The 22952-nt window shown below is 42.2% G+C and overlaps 3 protein-coding genes across 3 annotated transcripts; 2 read left to right on the forward strand and 1 right to left on the reverse strand.

The window, feature by feature from the left end:
* Nucleotides 1-282: 282 nt before the first annotated feature.
* LOC147944242 (uncharacterized) lies at nt 283-2448 on the forward strand. Its single transcript, XM_087512510.1, has one exon. The coding sequence runs from the start codon at nt 283-285 to the stop codon at nt 2446-2448; it is 2166 nt and encodes a 721-aa protein (XP_087368636.1).
* A 2418-nt stretch (nt 2449-4866) lies between these two features.
* On the forward strand, nt 4867-5795 carry LOC147944243 (uncharacterized). Its single transcript, XM_087512511.1, has 2 exons — nt 4867-5196; nt 5298-5795. Exons 1-2 carry the CDS (start codon nt 4867-4869, stop codon nt 5793-5795), a joined length of 828 nt encoding a protein of 275 aa, XP_087368637.1.
* A 1125-nt stretch (nt 5796-6920) lies between these two features.
* Nucleotides 6921-8917, reverse strand: LOC109133255 (uncharacterized). The gene is made up of 4 exons (XM_087512512.1): nt 8377-8917; nt 7607-8263; nt 7394-7521; nt 6921-7316 (listed from the first exon to the last, which is right to left on the reverse strand). The coding sequence occupies exons 1-4, from the start codon at nt 8915-8917 to the stop codon at nt 6921-6923; spliced, it is 1722 nt and encodes a 573-aa protein (XP_087368638.1).
* Between the last annotated feature and the right edge of the window lie 14035 nt (nt 8918-22952).

Consider the following 22952-nt stretch of genomic DNA (forward strand, 5'->3'; position numbering starts at 1 on the left):
ATTGAGTAGTAAATGGGTCGGTATAAATATGTAAGGGGGAGGTCATTTGTAAAGGACCCCGAGATTTTTTTCCAGAAAAAGGCAATACAAATTCAAATTCTAAAACTCTTATTATTTTAGTTCGGAACTGTTCACGGCGACAAGCTCCTCCACAATTAAAATCACTTCGGAAGGAGAAGCATATTCTCTGTTCTCACATTTGGCGCTAGAAGGAGGGGAGTTATCGCCTGACTCTCACCAGTTCCGACTTCATACGCAAGTTCATTCCACACAACCACCGCTATGGCAGCCAGCTCTCCCGATCAGGCATCCTTGGAGGTGATCCAGAAGCTCCTGCAGGACTTGTCCGAGAAGTCCGACCGTCAGCAAGCCGCCTCCGCCGCTCTTACTGAACGTTTCGACAATTTGGAGGGGCAGATTTCCACTCGTTTGGAGGAAGTCACGACGTCCGTAGCCGATCTCTCGGCCTCCCACCGTGCCTACGCCGACCGGGTCGACCTCCTGTCCTCCGACCAAAACCCGCGTCGACGCGCTTTGGATTTCTCCGGTGTGACACCACCTTCCACCTCGCAAGTAGCAGCAACAAATGTCACTCCGGGAGATTCGTTCCCACCTCAAACCAACACACAAACAGCGCTACCGCTGGCCGGCGATGTTCGCACACCGGTTCAGCCTGGCGTCGTCCGATCTTCCGAGGTCCCAGTCCGTCTTCCTCTCCCCGTAGATGGAAACACTTCGGCTGCGGGATATACTGTCAATCCCGAGATCTTCCGCATGCAGAGCGAAATTCGGGACATGCGGTCTGTGATGCATAGTGCAACCACCTCAGCTCCGGATATATTCCGAGTGATCGAGGAGTCGAGGCGAACTCCTTTTTCCGACCAAATAGCCCGAGTCCGCATCAAGGACACTGGCAAAATTAAGTTCTCGAGCTACGAAGGAAAAGGAGATCCGACCAATCACCTCAAGACTTTCTTGCTGACAGCTAGCCGGGTGGACCTCGAGCCCCATGAAGCAGACGCTGGGTACTGCAAGCTGTTCGCAGAAACATTTAGTGGACCGGTACTGCTTTGGTTCGCATCCTTAGCAGCTGGCTCCATAACAAACTTTAACGAGCTGTCGACCTCGTTCGTCAAGCAGTATTCTAGCCTAATCGAAACTGCGGTGACGGATGCTCAGCTTTGGAACTTAAGCCAAAAGGCTGGAGAGTCCCTTCGGTCTTACATAACAAAATTCAAGGAGATCCAGGTCAAAATTCCCGGACTTTCGGACTCCACAGCCCTGGCCGCGCTTAAGAACGGCCTGTGGCACGAATCTCGCTTCCGCGAAGAGTTGTCCGTGAATCGTTTCCCAACTATTCAGGACGCACTACACCGGGCTTCGAACTGGATAGTCGCAGAAGAAGACAAACTCGCCGCTGCGCAAAAACAAAACGCCCCGTCTGCAGGGAAACCGCGCTTCGAAGCACCTGCCAAAAAGACTCCGCCTACGACTCCGAAGTCCGGGCCGAGCACTTTCGCAGTCACCCAATCTCCCCAGAAGAATTCTCCAAAGAATTCACCGTCCAAACCACCATTTTCACCGCGCTCCAAGAGCGGCGTACTCCAGAGTAACAAGTGGGTCCGAGATGAGGACACGTACTGCGAGCTCCATAAAACCAACAGTCATTCTACTCGTGACTGTAAGAAGCTGATGCATCTCCTCGCAGAGAAGTATGTGGCGGGAGAAATGCCGAATGTCACAATTGAAGAATTGGAGCAAAAAGCGATTCCCGAAATGGACGAGGACGCTCCACCTTCAAAGAAACCAAAGCAGTCTGATGGAAGTGAAGCTCCCAAGAAAAGAATCGATGTGATAATGGGAGGATCGCGTCTGTTTCGGAACTCCATCACTGCGATCAAAGACCATCAGCGGAAGCTCACTAGCCCCCAGCCGAAGCGAGCTAAGTTGATAGCCAGTGATCTACCTGAAATTTCTTTCTCCGAGAAGGAAACTGAGGGGTTGGACACTCCGCACGATGACGCGCTCGTCATCTCGCTTGATGTAGCTAACCACGAAGTCTGCCGAATCCTAATTGATACTGGGAGTTCGGTAGACTTGATTTTCCTTGAGACGCTCACCAGAATGGGTATCGGGAAAGAGCACATCGCAGGACCGCCCTCACCCCTGGTCTCGTTCACTAGCGAGACGTCGATGTCTTTGGGCACGATCACATTACCAGTGTCCACTCAAGGAGTGGTTAAAATGGTGGAGTTCACGGTCTTCGACCGACCTGCGGCCTATAATGTTATTTTGGGAACTCCCTGGCTCTATCAGATGAAGGCGGTGGTCTCGACGTACCATCAGTGCGTCAAATTTCCGACCCCACAAGGAGTCCGGGAGGTTCTGGGAAGCCAAAGGACGGCCAGGAGCTGTTACCTCGCAAGTCACAAACTCCTGATCCAATAGCAACCACAGCTCGAGGTCCCGAAAAATCCAGTTCGGAAGCAGCTAAAAGGTGACCTCACTGAGTCCATTTTCATCAATGGCAAGTTCCCGGATCAAGAAATCAAGATCGGAGTGGGATTGGATAGCGAGCTCCGTGCCGCCCTGATAACCTTCCTGAAAGAAAGAATGGCCACCTTCGCGTGGTCTGTAGACGAGATGCCCGGCATCAGTCCAGAAGTTATTTCCCACGAGCTGAATGTGGACCCTACGTTCCGACCTGTAAAGCAGAAGCGAAGGAAGCTGGGTCCTGAGCGAGCTGAAATCGTTAACAAAGAGGTTGAACGTTTGCTGAAGGCGGGACAGATACGCGAAGTAAAATACCCTGAGTGGCTCGCAAATACAGTCGTTGTCAAAAAGAAGAACGGAAAGTCGCGAGTCTGCGTTGATTTCACCGACCTGAATAAGGCGTGCCCCAAAGACAGCTTTCCACTTCCGCATATCGACCGGTTAGTTGAGTCCACTTCGGGTCACGAGCTGATGTCCTTCATGGACGCATTCTCTGGCTACAACCAAATCCTAATGAACCCGGACGACCAGGAGAAGACTGCATTCATTACGGACCGCGGGATCTATTGCTACAAGGTGATGCCTTTTGGGCTAAAAAATGCGGGAGCAACCTACCAAAGACTGGTGAACCGAATGTTCGAGCATCAACTCGGAAAAACCATGGAAGTTTACATCGATGACATGCTGGTGAAATCGATGGAAGCCAGTTCGCATCTCGCCGATCTGAAAGTCTGCTTCGACGTCCTGGATCAGTTCGGGATGAAGCTCAACCCCACGAAGTGCACCTTCGCAGTTCCATCAGGAGAATTTCTGGGGTATATCGTCACAGAAAGAGGAATTGAAGCGAACCCGAGGCAAATTAATGCTTTCCTGTCTATGAGTTCTCCTAGGACCTTGCGCGAAGTGCAGCGCCTTAACGGACGGATCGCAGCTCTCAACCGCTTCATCTCTCGATCTACGGACAAATGCCTCCCTTTCTACCAGCTGTTACGAAAAGGGGGAAAAACTATCTTGTGGGATGCGAAGTGTGAGGAAGCATTCGCCCAACACAAAGCTTATCTATCTGAACCGCCGGTCTTGGCGAAGCCTGAGTTCGGAGAGCCACTCTTTCTTTACGTAGCTGTATCGGATAGTGCGGTCAGTGGAGTTTTGGTTCGCGAAGAAAGGGGGGAGCAGCGACCAATTTTCTATATCAGCAAGTCATTCACCGGAGCGGAGTCGAGGTATCCAATGATGGAAAAATTGGCCCTAGCAGTAGTCACTTCGGCAAGGAAACTGCGGCCTTACTTCCAGTCCCATACGATCATAATCCTGACGACGCAGCCACTTCGGACGGTATTACATAGTCCGAGCCAATCCGGGCGGCTGGCTAAATGGTCTGTTGAGTTGAGCGAATATGACATCGAGTTCCGGACTCGAACTTGTGCGAAGTCACAAGTGCTGGCCGATTTCTTGATCGAACTCCCACTAGCCTCCTCGGCTAGCGACACTGTCGAAATTCCATGGACGCTGTATGTTGATGGAGCTTCTTCCAAATCGGGGGCAGGAATTGGGGTCCGCCTCACTTCTCCTACAGGCGAAGTGATCGAGCAATCATTTCGCTTGGCTTTCAGTGCATCCAACAACGAAGCCGAGTACGAATCTTTCCTCGCCGGCTTACGCCTCGCAGTGGGGATTGGTGTCCGAAAACTTCGAGCTTTTTGCGATTCGCAGCTGGTCACCAACCAGTTTTTGGGGGAGTACGAAACAAAGGATGGCCGCATGGAGGCTTATTTGTCCACAGCTCGGGAGTTAGTCGCCAAGTTCGAGGAGTTCGAAATCACTAAGATCCCACGAAGTGAGAACTCTGCTGCGGATGCTTTAGCATCTTTGGCCTCCACTTCGGATCCTGCGACAACAAGGATCATCCCCGTTGAAGTCATCCAGTTTCCAAGCATCCGGCTGGAGGGCACACACGTCGTGACCCGCGCAATGAAAAAACAGCTGGCCGCTGAGGAAGCAGCTCGTAAGACGGCTGCGGACTCTCGAACCTCGGAAGATCCGGACCTTGTCTTGCTTACCCCAATGGAAGTTCACCCACCTCTCGCCGAGCTCGACGAAAATTCAGCTCCGGAATCATCGAGCTCACCAGCTGACAATCAAGCCGTTATCCCACATGCCACCTCGAGCAGCACGAATTCTAACAGCTGGGGGGCAGATGACTGGCGGAGCCCGATCTGGGCTTACCTTGAAAAAGGGGAACTCCCAGCCGACAAGTGGGCAGCTAGGAAACTCAAGGTCACAAGTGCGCGGTAATGCATTCACAACGGAATACTTCTACGCCGAAGTGTAGCAGGTCCTTATCTGACTTGCGTGGCCGGTAGAGAGCCCGCGATGCTAATGCGAGCTGTTCACGACGGACCCAATGGGAATCATTCCGGCGGTCGGACTCTGGCTTTCAAAATCAAACGGCAAGGTTACTTCTGGCCTACCATGGTCACGGACTGCGAAAAGTATTCTCGAGCTTGCGAGAAGTGTCAGAAGCACGCCCCATCAATCCATCAACCTACCGAACTCCTGTCCTCGGTGTCCGCACCTTACCCTTTCATGAGGTGGTCTATGGATATCATCGGTCCGTTACATCGAGGACCAGGAGGAGTCCAGTATGTGCTCACTCTTACCGACTATTTCTCCAAGTGGGTAGAAGCGGCAGCCTATGCGAAAGTAACAAGCGACGAAGTGGAACAGTTCGTGCTTAAGAGCATAATCTACCGCTACGGCGTCCCGTGTGAAATCATCACGGACAATGGCCCACAATTCATAAGGGGCGCTGGCCGGACGAACTTCAGGGTGTCCTCTGGGCGATCCGAACAACACCTCGGCGGGCCACTAATGAGACACCTTTCTCCCTGGTTTACGGAGTTGATGCCGTAGTCCCAGTTGACATAGAAGTCCCCGGAGTCCGTACCTCGCTGAACCCACTCCGAGCAGAGGAAAATGAGGAGTTCCTACAGGATACTCTTGATACAATCAACGAGCGTCGGGACCAGGCGTTAGTCCGGATCCAGAATTACCAGAACACGGTGGCTCGGTACTATAACTCCAAAATCCGAGGCAGACCCTTGGCAGTGGGCGACCTCGTCCTGCGGAAAGTCCATGAGAATACCGAGGAGCTCAATGCAGGAAAGCTGGGAATCAATTGGGAAGGACCATACAGAATTACTCGCGAAGTCCGAAATGGAGTTTATCAGCTCGAGGATTCAGAGGGAAAACCAGTCCCGAGGTCGTGGAATTCTCTACACCTTAAACTTTTCTACAGTTAATGTCTTCGTATCGAACTACGATTTGGCTTGATCCCGATAAGGGTACGTAGGCAGCCCACTTCGGGTCCAGCTATCCATATTAATAAAATCTAAAGTTTTCTTAAACTTTTTTTTTTAATTAATAATGGCCAAAAAAAAAAAAAAAAAAAAAAAAAAAAAAGAAAAAAAAAAAAAAAAAAAAAGCCGAAGTCTGACTTCGCATCTACCATTTAAAGCCGAAGTTTGACTTCGCATTTACCATTTTAAAGCCGAAGTCAAACTTCGCAAGCCTAAACCGAAGTTCTCACTTCGTATTCAGCTTTACTTTAAAGCTAAGTCTTGCGAAAAATTTAAACCGAAGTCCTCACTTCGTCCTCCGCTTTACTTAAAGTCAAAGCTCAGTTTCGCAAAATTCCTATCTAAACCGAAGTAATCACTTCGTACCCAGCTTTAATTATAGGTTGGGAGGTCATTTTTCCGAACTATTTAGCCGAAGTTCTCACTTCGCGTTCATTTCTGCTCGTACCATCTTTTTAAACGAAAGATTGTGGAAATGTAGTTCACATTAAGCAAAAAAAACAAATAAAACGACCTCGGAGCGGTCACCACGACCAAAACACTCCGAAGCGAGTCTAAAAACAAGTACTACAAAACAGGGGGGCAACTCGTGCCAAGACAACCCCAGAATAGGAACTATTGATTCGGAGGGGCTGGATCAGACGCCGCCTCGGAAAGGGCCAAGCCCAACTCCGCTAGCTCCCCTTCCGACCTAGTGGTCGCCAGGTAGTCGTCCATCCCCTGAGTCGAGAGTTGCCCGAGGTTAGTGCCGGATTCGTCGATTGTGACGTTAAGCGGGTGCTCGTTGCATAAGAGATCGGGCGTATCCGCCAAAAGGTTTGAGAATGCAGCGAGGTCGAGTTCACGGGGAGTTACCTTTGAAACCTTCTCGTCAGCTTCCTCCTCGTCAGTTTTTAGGAGTCCGAGCTCGGCCTCCATGTCTTGGATCTCGCCTCTAGAGATCTCTTCGACCAGCATCCGGTTAGCCCTAATCTCGGCAGCTCGGATCTGAAGCGGGGCTAGCTTCTCCCTCTCTTCGAAGGTGACCTTCACCTCCTCGACCAGAGGACGGAGAGTCCGCCTCATTGCCTATCTTTCCTCCCTTCGCACCCTCTCAATCTCGCAGCTGTTTCCAGCCTCGAGTAGCTGATTGCGAAGCTCGATCTCGTGCAATCTACTCCTTGCTGCCTTGGCATCCTCCGCGGCTTCGTAGTAAAGGTCCCCCGCCTTCTTCAGCTTGTCTCGGAGGTCCTCATTGGCAATTCCGAGGTCAAGCACATGTACCTCGGCTCTCTTCATCCGAGCCCGGATTTGTTCGGCTTTCTCCACAGTAGCAGCATTCTCGGCCTCTAACCTGGCGTACTCCTTCACCTGGGCTTCCAGGTCAGCAATCTTTTCCCGGAGGAGGCTCACCTCGGAAGATGAAGGAGATGCAAACAGCTGATCTTCATAAGACGCCACCGAGGAGTTGAACTCGATCATTAGCTGGGAAGTCACAGTTCGTTAAAAACGGTGAAGGTGGTAAATAAAAAAAAAAAACTGAGAAAGCATGTGTCACTAACCTCGCCAATCTTGTCCGCGAAGCGGAAGAAGTTCGCACGGTTGAGTTCGGACATGTCCGCAAACGCCGGAACCCGAACTCCTGGCCGGGTGTAACTCCTCATCAGATCGGCTGGGGACGCAGGGGGAACTGAAATGGACGAATGACGTCAGTCTATTTGGTCCCCGAGACCCAGCAAGCAAAAAAAAAAAAGGAAACCTCGAGTTATCATTACCTCGGGGGGAGGAACGACGTTCCTTCGAAGGCGGCCTGCCAGAGGAATCCCCGGACTCCTTAGATCTCCTCTCTGAGGAAGGACCCCTATCCTTCGAGCTAGGCTTACTTCGCTCGTCTCCAGACGAACTAGTCCGAGCTCGGCTCTTCTCGCGAAGAGGCGAGGAAGTCTCAGGTTCCTTCCTCTTTTTGGATGAGTCCGACCGCTGGGAACTGACCTCGACGGGGGGAGCTATAACCTCCCGCGGCTCGTCACTGGAGTCAGCTATAATAATTACTGCGGGCTCGGGCAAGCTGGGCTGAGGTTCGGAGGCCCCCGTAAGCGGCTCGGAAGAATCAGTGGGGGGTAACGAAGTCCCGTCTACCTCAGGAGAAGAGGGGCCTGACTTCTTAGGAAGACGAGCTTTGCCCTCGGCGAGCGCTGCCGCCATATTCAACTTCGCCTCCTTTTCGGCGAGTCGGCAAGCCTGTTCCTCTCTGTAATTCATCTCCGAAGTGCTTATAGGGTCGCAGCAAACGAGGGAACGACTCCTAAGCCGCACTGTGGATTCTCTAATCCTTTCACACGAAAAGGAGTCCCAGGCAATCTGACCCTGGCTGCAAAACCTCGAGAAAAACTCTACGAATGTAGGGCAAAGCAGTCCGCGCTCGAAGTGATCTGGGACAAGAAAAACAAGGAGTAAGTAACAGAAAGGAAAATAGTATATTAAGGGCACCTGACTAAGAGCGCCGTTCTACCAATTTTCGAAGTCCACTTCGATACGTGCGAACTTGCGAGGTGGCCGAAGGTGAGCTCGTTGACCGGGAAGAAAAAATACGACTTCCGCCACTTCTCATCCTTCTCGGGAAGGTCGTCAAAGACCTTCAGTCCGGAAAGCGGGCTTACATAGAGTGTCCCCTTAGTCCGACCAGTCTTCACCGTGTATACTTGAAGAAAGTCGGCTAGGGACAGTTTGTAGTTGAACTCTTCCCCCAGAGTTTGAAGACACATGACGATGCGGACGAAGTTTGGGCACATCTGGGGGAGAGCGAAGCCCAGTTCGAACATCATCTTCACGATGAGTTCGGGGAGAGGAAACGACAGACCGCACGCAGAGAAGAATATCTCAAACGCGCAGCAATACCCTGGGGGAGGATTTTCCGGAGATTCGTGAGCCTCCGGGAATTTAATTTCAATCTCCGATGAAATCCCGGTGGACCCCCTAAATTCGGCTATATTCTCCGCCGAGAGAATTGACGGTGGGTGAGGGCCGTAAACGCCCGGAATCAGGGGTTTCACGGTTTTACCCGACGAGGATTTCGGAGGAGACATTTTTCTTTGAGCGATTCGTGTGAGAAGAAAACGGGAGTTGAAGAACTTTCCGGCGAAAGCAAAGTTTACAGAGAAAAGAGAGAAAAGTCTAAAAATAGAAAAGCACAAACACGATTGAAGAATTGGGGTGAGAGAGAAGTCGAGTTTACCTTTATACACGGCACAAGGAAGCAATGATTACCTGGGGAAGTGAAAGGTCTCACACCGTTCTCTTTCTCTCTTATAACCAACACGCCACCTAGTGGGCCCCGAGGCCTGTTCGGGAAGGCAAATCCCATCATTATCACGATCAAATCGTGGGGATATGGGGAATATTCAGTTTCCCAAAATTGATCGCTTGAAGGTCAAAAGTCTCCCGAACTATTCAGCTCGGGAGACTTGGGGGGCAACTGTTGTACCCACGATCTACCATCTCGGGCAATAGGCAAGAGGGCCTAAGTCAGGCTTGCCTAATGGGCCGAGGAGGTGTTATTGATCGGCCCATCAGGCCCGGAGAAAGGAAGGGAGCACGGAGACGTTTCGTGCTCGACAGCTCGCAGCTCGGACCCGGTCAAAGATTCCCGCATTTAAGAGGGTTAATTAGGCTGCGCGGATCGCGCAGTATTAATTCCGTATTAATTGAGTAGTAAATGGGTCGGTATAAATATGTAAGGGGGAGGTCATTTGTAAAGGACCCCGAGATTTTTTTCCAGAAAAAGGCAATACAAATTCAAATTCTAAAACTCTTATTATTTTAGTTCGGAACTGTTCACGGCGACAAGCTCCTCCACAATTAAAATCACTTCGGAAGGAGAAGCATATTCTCTGTTCTCACAGGTGGCTAGTGGGTATGGGACCACTAGTTGTAGTTATTTAATTATATTATTATTTATTATTTATTTATTAAAAAAAAAAAGGGAAGGGTTGTTTCATCAAATAAGATATTGCGGTAATTTTAGAACCAATTACATATAATGAAGCAATTATCGCATTTAAAACTCTTCATAATTTTTGGATGCGATTTGAGAAGACGACAATAAAAGATATTAGAGATGAGCTCCAATAAGAATGCAAAATCAAGATTATGCAAACAATAATAGAGTCATATTTCAGTATTACACTAGATTTTCTTAGATATATAAATAAATATATATATATATATATATTAATATTATTTGATTATTAATTTATGATATTGATGGGACTATATTTTTACATAGGATTTCCAAAAAAAATATTATCTTATTAATTTATCGAAATGTGTCATTTTTTACACCGACCCAACTCGGGACCGGAAGAATTTATTAATTTATAGCGAGTATTAATTTAAAAAGTATTAATTTATAGAGGTTCTACTGTACTATTACTTTAAATTTGTTCCTTAATGTTACAACTGTGTTTGTATGTATTTATTAACTTTCTTTCCAATAACCATTTTCATGGTCCTTTATTTTATTTATAGGTTATGACTTCTGATGAGAAAGGTTTTGTGATAGTAGGGTTTAGAGACGAGGAAGATTTGGACTAGGTGATATATATCTCATGATATGGGTTTCCAAAGCCATGTGATTCTTTCAAATTCACTTTTTATTTTCTTACACAATTTAGTCTTACTTATTTTTAAAAAAATATATTAACATCTAATTTCTTTTCACAACATTATTGTTTGGGTTATACTATGTATGCATTTATTTTTTCTTCTCATATGTTCTATTATTTTTCCTAGCCATGATCGATTGTTGATGATGTGATGATAATGTTTACCCGCAAGCAGAGCAAGGCAATGGGATTTGACCATGTGTGCAAATTTCATCAATACGCATTTAACAAAACTCACCTCTACCACGTGTTTAGCAAGTCGAAAGATCCAATGAACACCCGAAGCTAATTCCAATTGCATTCTAGAGAGAGAGACGAAGAGAAATGGAGAGAAAAACAATGTCTTGGAGAAGTAGGAAGATTAAAGTTATCTCTTCTTCCATCCATCACATGATTTTATAAATAAAAATGTAGAAGAAAAAAAATATTATCTGGTGAACAATTATTTTATGTTCTCTTAGGTTATGCAGTTAACACTAAAAAAAGTAGCTCGATAATATGATGATATTTTTTTACTCTTTTTTGCTGGTCATTTTGAGTATAATACAACATATATATATATTATTTTTAAACAGAAAAGTATAACACAAAAAAAAAAACAAATTTTATTTGATATAATGATATATCAATATATTTTAATAACATTATTTACTCAATTCTAAACTAAAATTCAGTTTGCATTTAGTGTGTTCAATAGATATAAAGTACGTGATAAAAATATAGAAATAGCTAACAACGAACTTTCTTTTCCAAATGCAATTAATCAAGAAACACAAATAATTCTACTTCTAGAACACAAATGCATTTGAAGTCATTTGTATAATTGATTAAGATTAAAATATTTTATTGCTAAAACATTCAAATTATAATAATAAAACTTTTTAAGCATGTGTGAAGCATGCTGGTAATATATAAATATAAAAATTATTTATGCTACATTTAGTTATCTAATTAATGAAATTAATTACACAGAGAATGAAGGAAAAGCATGAGTTTCGGCTAAAGAAGAGGTTATTCGAGAAATTCAAGCTACTGTCTCGTCGTCCTTCTTGTAGGTGTATGGTTTTAGAATATATTGATGTTTTATAGATTATGTTAAAAGCAGACAAACTAACACATAATGTCCATGTTCAGCCGCATTTTATTTTATACGTAATCAGTGTTCTTTTTCCCAACGTAAAAAATGTTTGTACGTCTTGATTGTGCATCAAAACATGAGGAGTTCTATGTATTATATACAGACTAAATATTTTTAAAGTAACCTTTCATATAAACAAAAAAATTCAGTTTAATGTTTAACTAATCAATAGTCATTCATTTTAAGTGACTGAGAATACTTATTTAAAAACAAAACAAAAAACAAACATAAAATAATTTATCGAAACACATAATATAAAGTTTTAAATATTTTAATAATTCTAAAATATGTTAAAATTTTTATAAAGTTATCTCGTGCATCGCGCGAGTCTACTTCTAGTAACAAATATATTTAAGATAATGTTAGTTTTTCAAATATGAGATAATATTAGATTTCAGTTTTTTCTTCAATAATTATTTTATATTAATTTTTAATATTGATAGACTTAAGTTGTTAATAGATATTTTTTGTATACTTATAGAGTTATAGATTTATCTGACAGAGTTATCAAAGTGTACCGGTAAACTATCTAGTTACGATAGATTTACAACGGCGGACGCCGAACCTACTAAGGAAGGAGGTGGTCACCTGACCTGGATAAACTAACCAAACAATTTATTTTTACATGTAATTACAAAAAATTTTGGTAGCACAGATGGTAAATTCTGCTCTATTGACCTCCCTATTAATATTTTTTCCCTGTAATTGACCTCCCTAAATTTTTATCCTGGTCCGCCACTGTAGATTTATTATGTAAGGCTTTGTAGATTTATGTAAGGCTTTGTAGAACTCAAATAGCTATAGTGAGTAAGTGAGTGATGTAAAACTAATCTTGTAGTGAGGGCGAGCATTTGAAATTGGTAAGAGACTAATGTCAAGCGTTTTGTAGCGGTTGCGGTTGAATGTTCGCTGTGAGGTTCGTGTATTTTCTAGTAGTCTTTCTTTAGACAAGAATTTGTGTGTGTGAAGGAATTGTTAGGTTTGGGTCCAAATGGACTCTCGTGGGTAGAGAATGTTTTCATTGTATAGTAGAAGGAGGAATGATAGGACCCGTGGTTTGTTTTTCTAATTTTCATTTTTCATTGTTGACTTTCTTATATTTTTGTAGGACTTATTCTGCATTTAAACCAAAAAAAATTTGCATAATTTTAACCGCAATTCTTGTTTATGTTTTCCCCAATTTGATTATAAACAACAATGAGAACACTTTTGGCATGATCGACGCATCTGGGAGATGATCTTTAGACACTGGTATTATCGGCGAATGTAAAATTTATAATCATTGAATATGCAAACCCAGCATCGATTCTTTATGAATGAGTCGGAGAATTATATGAAGTTCCAAGATAGCATATAGAAAAGTGTTTTTGTTCGGGTGAAAATTGTGGATCTTCCCCAATGGGTAAGTTTGTTTGTTGTGGAGAACTTTGTATACTAGGTAAGAACTAGCAACGGTCGGACAGAGCATCGGATTTGAAAACTCGTCCACTATAGTCTTTTTTTTTTTGAACTAACTCGTCCACTATAGTCTATAATACACATGTAGTAATACAAATGGACTAATTGTATTTGAAAACTCGTCCACGAGAATACAGGTATAGCAATAAAATGATAAGAATGAAGAACGTAATCTTTATTTCCTTATCTGAATGATACAATGTTTATAACGGACTAGAGCCACCGGCACATCACCGGTTCATCAACTCTATCACTCTGCAACACATACGTCACAACTCTCACAAACAATGCATAGAACTACAATACTGTTCTCAGTTTATATACAAATGACTTCAGTCCCTTGCACGTGCTCCCTCATGTCTCTGCTTACACTCTATTCCTCCTTCTTGTATACACATAGTGAGCTTATCAATACTCCCCCGTTTTAAAACAGCTTGTCCTCAAGCTGTGCAGTAGCAAATGTAGTGACGATCAAAACCAATGATGATGATCGCTGATGCTATGGTAGAGCTGCTGCACGAACCTTGATCCTCCGCACCGTAGTGTCTCAGTTTAGTTGCTGGTCAGCTATAGTTGGAAGCTAATCTTCTGCAATTTCTTCTTTCTCCAGCGATGCCACACTGAATAATAGCCTCTCTTGTATACAGTTGCAGCAGACCAGGTGTCCTGTGTAATAGCGTTTCCAATTAAATCCCTCCCACTTGTTAGGACTGTGTGTAGTTGCTTAGAATTCCATCTGTGCCATATCCGGTGCTGGATAACACTACATAGAAACTGTGTTGACCCTCGCTTCTGCACTCTGTTTCCAGTCACTTTGTAACTGGCTTGTTCCATTTCTAAGATCCATGAATTCGACTGGCTATTCTCAGCCTTGTTCTTCCAACAAAATAACCATGCCAACCACCACTGAAAATCCATAGTTACTTCCCATTGTCGCAGCAAAACTTTGAGGCTATGTTGATACCTTCCCATTTTTCTTTGTTTATTCTTGAAGTGACACTCAACTTTTCTTGTGACATCATCTACAATTGAGTTCTCATCCCCATAGAAGTTGTCACTTGTCAATGTAACATAAGACAGAGCATAAGTATCCCCCTTGTATGCGTTATCGCAAATCTGCATCCATTCTGTGGCAATCAAAACCTGCAACTCTCTTATATTTTTTAGCAACCACCACCAAAACGTTACTGCATCCTTTTGTTTCCCAATTCCAAGTTGTGATAGTGTCTTAATTCTCCAACAGTGCCACACAGAAAAGTAATAAAGTGTGCACAACTTAAATGAGAAACGTCTTTGCACATGATGGCTATGAGACTGCAGTGTACCATAAGTTGATATCCACAGCTTTGCAGTATCTTCTTCCCAAAACTGAGCGCTTGTAGGATTATGTTTGCTTGTCTCTAGCGTGTCTTTGTATTTGAATTTCCAGGATTTGGAACAAATTTGTTGTTGTCTCTTAGCTGCTACTTTTCCCAAGATCCTCAGACTTGATTCCATGTCCACATTATGCTCTTGAATGTCATTTGATTTCTCTTTTAAGATCAATGCATTTTTCCTATACACATTATTTTTCTTGGCCTGAGAAAATTCTATTGTCGGAATCAACTCTTCATAATCACTCTTTTCGTTCTGCATAATCACCTCTTGTACCAAAGCTTCTTGATTGTTAAACACAAAAATCACTTCTTGATGGATAGCTGATGTATCGATTCTCAATTTCACAGAACCAGAAGCATGTATTAGTGGAGAACAAGTTTTCATGATGTTTCTCTCTTCCTGCAACCTCTCAACATTACCATTAACACCAACCATCTTAATGATCTTGTGAATAAACTGTTTATCCATCTTTTCTTTATTTTCCAATACTGAACTCACTTTCCCTGGTTCAGAGTGTAAAGCATCAGAAACTAGTTCAGGTTGTGACTGATATTGATTCAATGATGCATCTCGATGAACCTCCAAGACTGAATTCTCAACTTTTTGTGATTGGAGAACACCATCTGACGCCCAGTCGGCAGCATTTTCCTCATGCGGTTCCTGTTCTTGATGCAAATCAGTCTCTGCCAATGATTTTGTGGCTAAGGGAGGCTCATGTTTCAGAGCTGACAATGGCTGCAGAATAACTGGAGCCAAATTCCCAAATCGAACATACAACTTTGACTTGAAATCTTTCCAATTCTTGAAAGACACATTCTTGAACCAACTAAGAGCATCTCCCTTTAATTTCTGCGTTACCAACTGTATCTTCTCTATGTCAGTATGTCGATCAAATCGAATTAATCTTTCCACCTGTGTTATCCAACTACATGGATACAATCCATGAAAAATTGGCAACTCAATCTTTTTCACCATGTTATCTCCATTCCCTTTCATAATCCCTTGTGTTAATCCATTCAACAATGTCCCTTCTAACTCCTGATCATCTAACCCATTAACCTGAGATGAATAATCCTCAATCTTCTGCACAGAATCTAATATTGACCCAGTCTTATGTGAACCTGCTTCTTGACTTGATTCGTTTAGCATAGTCACTGCAGAATCTGATCCATAAATCTCCTTATTCTCTTTACTGGCCAACATCAACTCTTCTTTAACAACTTTTCTCTTTATACATGACTCCATATCTCTCGCTACAGCCATCATCTCCGGCAAATTACGTGGCTTCTGCATATGAACAAGCTCCTGCATTTCCCGTGTTAATCCATTGAGAAAAATCCCTTCAAGTTTCTGCTCATCCAACCCAGATACTTGTGATGAAAGATCCTCAAATCGTTGTATATACTCTTCTATTGTTCCTGTCTGTTTGATACGAAACAAACTTATACTTGGTCCTCTAATCTTCGATCCAAATTTCAGCATCAATCCCGACTTAAACTGAACCCAACTTTCAAACTGTCTCTTGTTAATTTCCAAGTTGTACCAGCTCAATGCTTCTCCTTGCAAGCTCCCTGAAGCTAAGACTAGTTTCTCTGCATCGTTGTATCCACCCATTCGAAAGAAACGCTCAACAAGCGCAATCCAACCATAAATTCCCACACCCTCAAACACGGCCATCTCCACATTGTTGAGAAGGTTTTCTCTGATCCTAGGCCTAATATCACTACGGCAAGGTTCCGAGAAAGAATTTGCTGATTGGTTTGATCTTGCGATCTTGAAGTGGTAATTTGACTTGTGCCTCCAACTTCTTGCACTGTCTCTTTCCCAGATAAATTGTTTATCACAAAACCCAGCTTCCGCTTAATTTCCAAGAACTGTTGATCCTGAGCGGCGATTCTTGAATCCAAACGTGATTCTTCACAATGAACCATCGAAGTCATCTCCGCCAATTGATCGTAAAACTCAATAGCTGAAGCCGCTGTTTGCTCCGCCGCTGTTAGCTCTCTAATCGATGAATCTTGCTCTACCTCCATCTCCGATCCTCTGATTCTTCAATTTGGTAAAATCCCCAATTTCACAAAACCTAATTCTTCACTCGCGTTGACCCTCCAATCACAGTTTCACCGCACCAATTGATAAGAATGAAGAACGTAATCTTTATTTCCTTATCTGAATGATACAATGTTTATAACGGACTAGAGCCACCGGCACATCACCGGTTCATCAACTCTATCACTCTGTAACGCATACGTCACAACTCTCACAAACAATGCATAAAAGAACTACAATACTGTTCTCACAAACAATCCATGTTATTGGAAGAACATGTATAAGATCTTAAGATTTAATAATATAATATTTTTATAGAAATTTTAAAATGTTTATTAATGTTTAATAAAAAATTTAAGAATGTTTAATACTATTTAATAATATAATGTTTATTAATATTTTTAAACATATTACAATTATAAAAATTTATAAAATAACATTTATAAAATAACATTTTAAATAACATGTCTTCTTTAGTCTTGTAAGAAAACTTGGATTATGTATACAATTGAGTCTAAAATGTTCACGGCTAAATCTCAAAGACAATATATCTGGTGGAAATTAATGGACTTATTTAAAGTAGAAAAGGTTTTACATTTGTAGAATTGGTTACATTGACGAATGGGATAACAGAGAAACATATAGAACAGCTAGTAATTCACAGTTGTTTTGATTGCATCCAATATCTGCGTCAAACAAGAGCACATGATATGTTAGAAACTGCTCTTTGGGTCGGAGCAACATGATAAGAGAAAAGGAACTTGCCTTGTTCTTGGTGGGCATGTAGAATGGCTCAAACACAAGTGGAAACGGAGTATCCAGACCACAAACTCTGCTTACTGGAGCTTCTAACTACAGGACGAAACGCAGTTACACAAACCAATTAAGAGTAAATTATGTAGGTGGATTAATTGAGATCAATATTTACTTACCTTCAAGAAACAACGTTCAAGGATTGTTGCAGAGATCTCTGCTCCAAGAGACAAGTGACGGACATGTTCGATCAACTAATATGATTCCACCAAATGCATTTCATCAGATACATTCCATTGAGTCTCTCCATGAGATTATATATGTGTTTAGAAGATTACGAACCTTAGGACTGTCGTCTCGTTTCACAGAGGAGACTGCTGCTTCACCGTACTTAAGGAGCTTGTTACACCATTGATCCAATTCACGAACTCCATCCTTCATAACATACAGCATCTGCCCATTATCACATTCTTGAGTTAAGGCTACCACAACACATTTCTACTTCGAATGACACAAGTCAAGTATAGTGATAACATCAATAAGCTAAAACTTGGTTCTCGAGTCTACAAGAATCAATAAATCACACAACTCTCAAACGAATCAGATAAACAGAACAATAGGTAAAAAGACTAAAGGAATATTTCTAACCTTATTGGCTTCAGAGCTTTCTGGATTCACGAAATCACCTTCACGAATTGGATTGGAGCGAGAAGAAACGCGTTCTCGTTCTGTCTCTGCTCCTCTGCTTTCGCCGCTCCTTCTTCACTCATAAACACCGGTTTATCCACCGGAGCACGCCGATTGAAACAAGTTTATTTGTGGTGGTGAATGATGATGATGATGCAAAGATGAGAAATGAATGGAATGATGGATGGGTGTTTCAATTCCCCTTATGCTATTGCAGTACAAGAGGTATCAATCCTAAATGAGTGTTTGTGAACAGTTAAGATATGCATATGAGTCTAAGTTAAGACAAATGTAAAGATTGTTTGTCACTAACAATCCTAAGATGAAAATGTAAAATGAAGAAAGTAAACTACAAGAACTAATAACTAAATGCAAATGAAACAGGATGATTATAACAGTAATGATGCAAGAACAGAAATAGAAACTTCTACTAATGAACTAATGAAAGACTAGTAATGAACAGGACACTAAGTAAATCCAACAGAAATGCAACTAGAATGAAACAGGAATGAAACAAGGCAATCACAAATCATGAAACACAAAGTTCTGGGGATGAACTCGAGCAGCACTCGACCGAGTGTAGGTCGAGTGAGTGGTCGAGCTAGACAAATTCGGAAAAACAGAGCAATGCAATAAAAACAGAGTAATGCTAAACCAAATCAAACTACAAGCAAGCAACATGATTAAGACTGTAAATTCAATAAACAAAGAGGGTCCTGAGGACGGATTCATGGGATGAACTAATCATTGTGGTTGTCTAACTTGGTCAACAAATCTCAAGCAAACTTTGAGCTAACCTCTAGACATATAAATCTAAGACAAGTTTCTCCCACTCTCATGGTCAAGAAACAATCAAACCTATGCATCTTCTAGACTTGTTCTCACACAGTAAAGAATCTACACAAGCAGGCATTAAGCAATACATCTCAAACCAAACAAGACTTCTAATCTCTTAGCAAGCCTAATGGTAAGCTCTAGATCTAGCCTTATCTATGCTTCCTAAACATTGGTGTGATGCTAAGAAGCTTGAAATCAGACTCTACCCTCTCAGATATAGAATCAGCATTAAGATCATCTACCCTAGAAGGGATCTACAACAATCAAGCTTGACCAAATCACACAAACCACAAGATAAATCCATCCTAACCCATCTTCAAGATCCTAAGCAAACTACTCACAACAATACATGATGAACAAAGTCAAAAACCCATAAAATATTAAAACTTGCATTATTAGAAAGATTAAACAAAGATCTTCAATATTGATGAAAGGATGAAACTCAAATTCTCAATATCTTGAAAGTTATAGAACTAACAAAATACAAGAATCTAGTCTTCTTTCTTAAGGAAGTACAAGATCTTAAAAATAAAAATGCAAAAGGAATAAAACTAAAAAAGGTAAAAACTAGGTTTAGGAATATCTAAAAAGTTGGCCTCTTTGGTGGCTGCAGGTACAAGGCCTTATATAGGTGAGGAGGTGGAAGCCCTAAAAATAGAAAAAGTCAAAGTAGTCAACGGCTCGGTCAACTCGACCAGTGCTCGGTCGAGTGGCTGGTCGAGCTGGCTTCTCTCGTGCAATCTCCACTCGGTCGAGTCCTCCTCAGCACATGGTCGAGTGTCTGGTCGAGTGTGCGGTCGAGTTGGGCTCTGGACCTTGGTTCTTCAGCCTTAACTCCCTTGTTTCCTCCTCATGATTGCTTCACATCTCCTCAGCATTGCATCCATGCCCCTTAAGCTCCAAAATCACCTGTTTATGCATGAAAAAATGCAAATACAATGCAACTAAACTCTAATGCATGATTAGTCCTAAAGCTACACAATAATGATGAAAATGGCTAGCAAAAGATGCAAAAGATGTGAATAAACTAAGGGAAAACATGGTAAAATATATGAACATCAACACCCCCCAAACTTAGTCTTTGCTTGCCCTCAAGCAAATAAACAAGACATAAGAAGGTAGATGAGGTCTGAAAGTGGGATCTCAGCTCCTAAAGCTTGCAAATAGACCATCTAGAATCAATGTCCAAGTTACTAGTACTATGATGCAAGTTGAATGAGCTGTACTTAAAAATTTTAGACAAGCATATCACAACCTTTACTGATTTAAGCCTTAGATATCCACATGCATTCAAATCAACCATTTCCTTTAACATTCATTAATCAAGAACATGAATCAATTCTATGCAATGCTTAAACTCATTTGGCTTGGTAATAAAGGGTTTTGAGACAAAGATGGTCTCTTTTTAGAGTAGGGCTTGTCAATATCAAGGTTCTCTCATGAAAATAGATTGAGCTTTAGAAAAATGCTAAAGGTAAGAACACCTAGACACATACAAGAATAAAACCTTGTCTACCCAAAGGCACCCAAAGTGTTTATCCTAGCAATCTAAACCCAAATGATCCTAGTGCTACCCTTTATTTCTTCTTTTCTCTTTAACCCTTTTTTTCTCTTTTGGTTTTCAAGTCTTAGGAGATGTTTTCTTGATCTTTCTAGTGGGATGGGGGATTCTTACTTATTTGCTATGGTTCTCTTTTCTTCTTATTCTTAAGACATATAAGCATTTAAGCTTTTCTTTTCTTTCTTTTCTTTTCATAACTAGAACCATCTTAAACAACACTTTTCTTCCCATCCTTTCACTAGACTTTGCTTAAACAGAAACTCCTCTTAAAGACTCTACCCTTTTTCTTTCTCTTTTCTTTCTTTTCTTTTCAATTCCCAAACCCAACAAGTGAACCACCTAGTCCTATTTAGTTTGAAAAATGCAAACTAGAACTACACAAGGTCTTACTCTTGTCAGTTCAAACCTAACACTTTCTACCAAGCTCAATCCCAAAAATAGGCCTCACACACTCAAGAATAAACAAGGCTTGAAAGAAGGTTTGGTTTAGGGGTAGAGGAACTGATCTTAATAATTTAATCAGCTACTTGGATCAACAAGAGTGGCAAAAAGGAGAAAGATGATCCAAGTATGTATATGGTATCCATGAGTTTAAAGCAATGCATACATTGATAATTAACAGTCAATATTAGGTTCTTATAGATAGGAAATGGCATCAAATCATAACTTGCTTCAATTTAGACCAAATGCAATGCAGGAATTCAAGGCTTGGTTCAATCTTATGCTTCTAACTACTCAACTAGCATCAAAGTACTATTAACTTGGGCATTGATCCTAGTCTAGTGAATTAAGCAAGCTAACAAGGAAAAACTCATCATAGATCCCTAATGCAAACAGTCCTATATGATAAACAAAATACTTAAATATGCAATGCAAACTACATGAACACTCTTTTTTTATAAAGATTTTTGCAAAAAAATTTCAAATTTTTAGGGTTTTTCTATGCCTTAGATGCTATGCAAATACTAACATGATTATGCTAAAAATTTGAAATAAGAAAACAAAACACAACATCAAATGCTATCTCAAACCCTCCCCCAAACTTAAATCACACAGTCCCTTGTGTGAAAGAAATTTGTTTGAGGATTCAAGACTTAAAACAAAACACAACATATGAAATGCTATGGTATATAAAATGGTAAGGTGATAATGTTACCTCAAGTAATGGAGAAGAAGCTGTCCACATCCTCCTGCATACTATCAAAGGTGTAGCTGTGGTCCTGCTGGTGACTGGAGGAAGGTGATTGGGGCAGCTCGACAATGCCAATCGACCGTGACTCGGTCGAGTGCATGTCCGAGTGGGGGGTCGAGCTGGACCGCGAGTCTCCATATCTTGAGTCTTCTTCTTCTATTCAGACTCCCTAGCTTTCCTAACCATGAAAACACCAAAGCAAAAATCAAAATACCAAAATTCCAAAGCAATATATACAGGGATACCTTAGGGACTTCCTCCCTAGTGAGCTTGTTTAGAGTCACTAAGCTTGACTTCGATTTCCTTCTTAGACTTGATCTAGATACCAAGGAGATGATGAAATCCTCCCTGGAACCTCTTGGTCACTGTGAAGTTGATCCTTGATCACCTCACCCTTAGCACACAAACCATATTTCTTCTTGATTTTGAGCCTTGGTCTTGCTTTCTTCAAAGACCTCTTGTTCAGCTTTACTTGAAGATCCTCAACCATACTAGTCAACTCTTGAACTGACCTCTTAAGCTTTTCCACATAATCCTCTTGAAGTGGGAGCTCAGCTTTTGGAGTTGCCTTATCACTTAACCCTTCTTGACCACCTTTGTCCTTGATAGTAAAAGGCTGGTCATCAATGGTGGGAAGGTTGGTTGGATTGTAGATATTGAACTTCATAACTACATCTTCAGCAATGTTCAAGGTTACAAGACCTTCCTTGACATCAATAACTGCTCCAACAGTAGCTAAGAATGGCCTCCCTAGTAAGATTGGATCTTCAGGCTCCTTGTCCATCTCTATCACCACAAAGTCAGTGTGGATCCTTGCTCTTCCTTTCTTGATTGGGACATTCTCTAACCTCCCAACCACTTCTTTGTTTGACCCATCAGCTAGGCAAACATGGAGATTAGTGGATTTGAAATCAGTTCTCCCAAGCTTTTGAGCTATGGAATATGGCATGACACTTGTTGAAGCTCCCAAATCACAAAGGCATTGATTGTAGTGGAGGTAACTGATTGTGCAAGGCAAGTAGAATGGCCCTGGATCCTTAAGCTTTATTGGAATGATCACTCCTCCAAGGTTCTCAAGATCCTTCTCATCTTGAGCTTCAGCCTTCTTCTTTGACAAGTCAAGCAAGAAATTTTTATAGAGAGGATATGGTTCATACTGTTCCAAGGCAGGTCCTCTCTCCTCTTCCTGGTAAGCAATGGTGATTTCTTGTATAGCCAACACTTCTTCTTTTTTCTCAACCACAGCTTCTTCCTTCAAAACCCTTTCTTCCTCTTGTTGCTTAGCCAACATTGCCTTTTTCTCAATGATCTCCCTTAATTCCTTAATCTTCTGTGCTTTGAAACGCCCAGGAAAAGGTAGTGGAGGCTTGTAGGCAGGAGGAATGTACTTGGCAGGTTTGTCAGC

Source organism: Camelina sativa, chromosome 5 (assembly GCF_030686135.1).
Source record: "Camelina sativa cultivar CO46 ecotype springtype chromosome 5, ASM3068613v1".
Classification (NCBI taxonomy): Eukaryota; Viridiplantae; Streptophyta; class Magnoliopsida; order Brassicales; family Brassicaceae; genus Camelina; species Camelina sativa.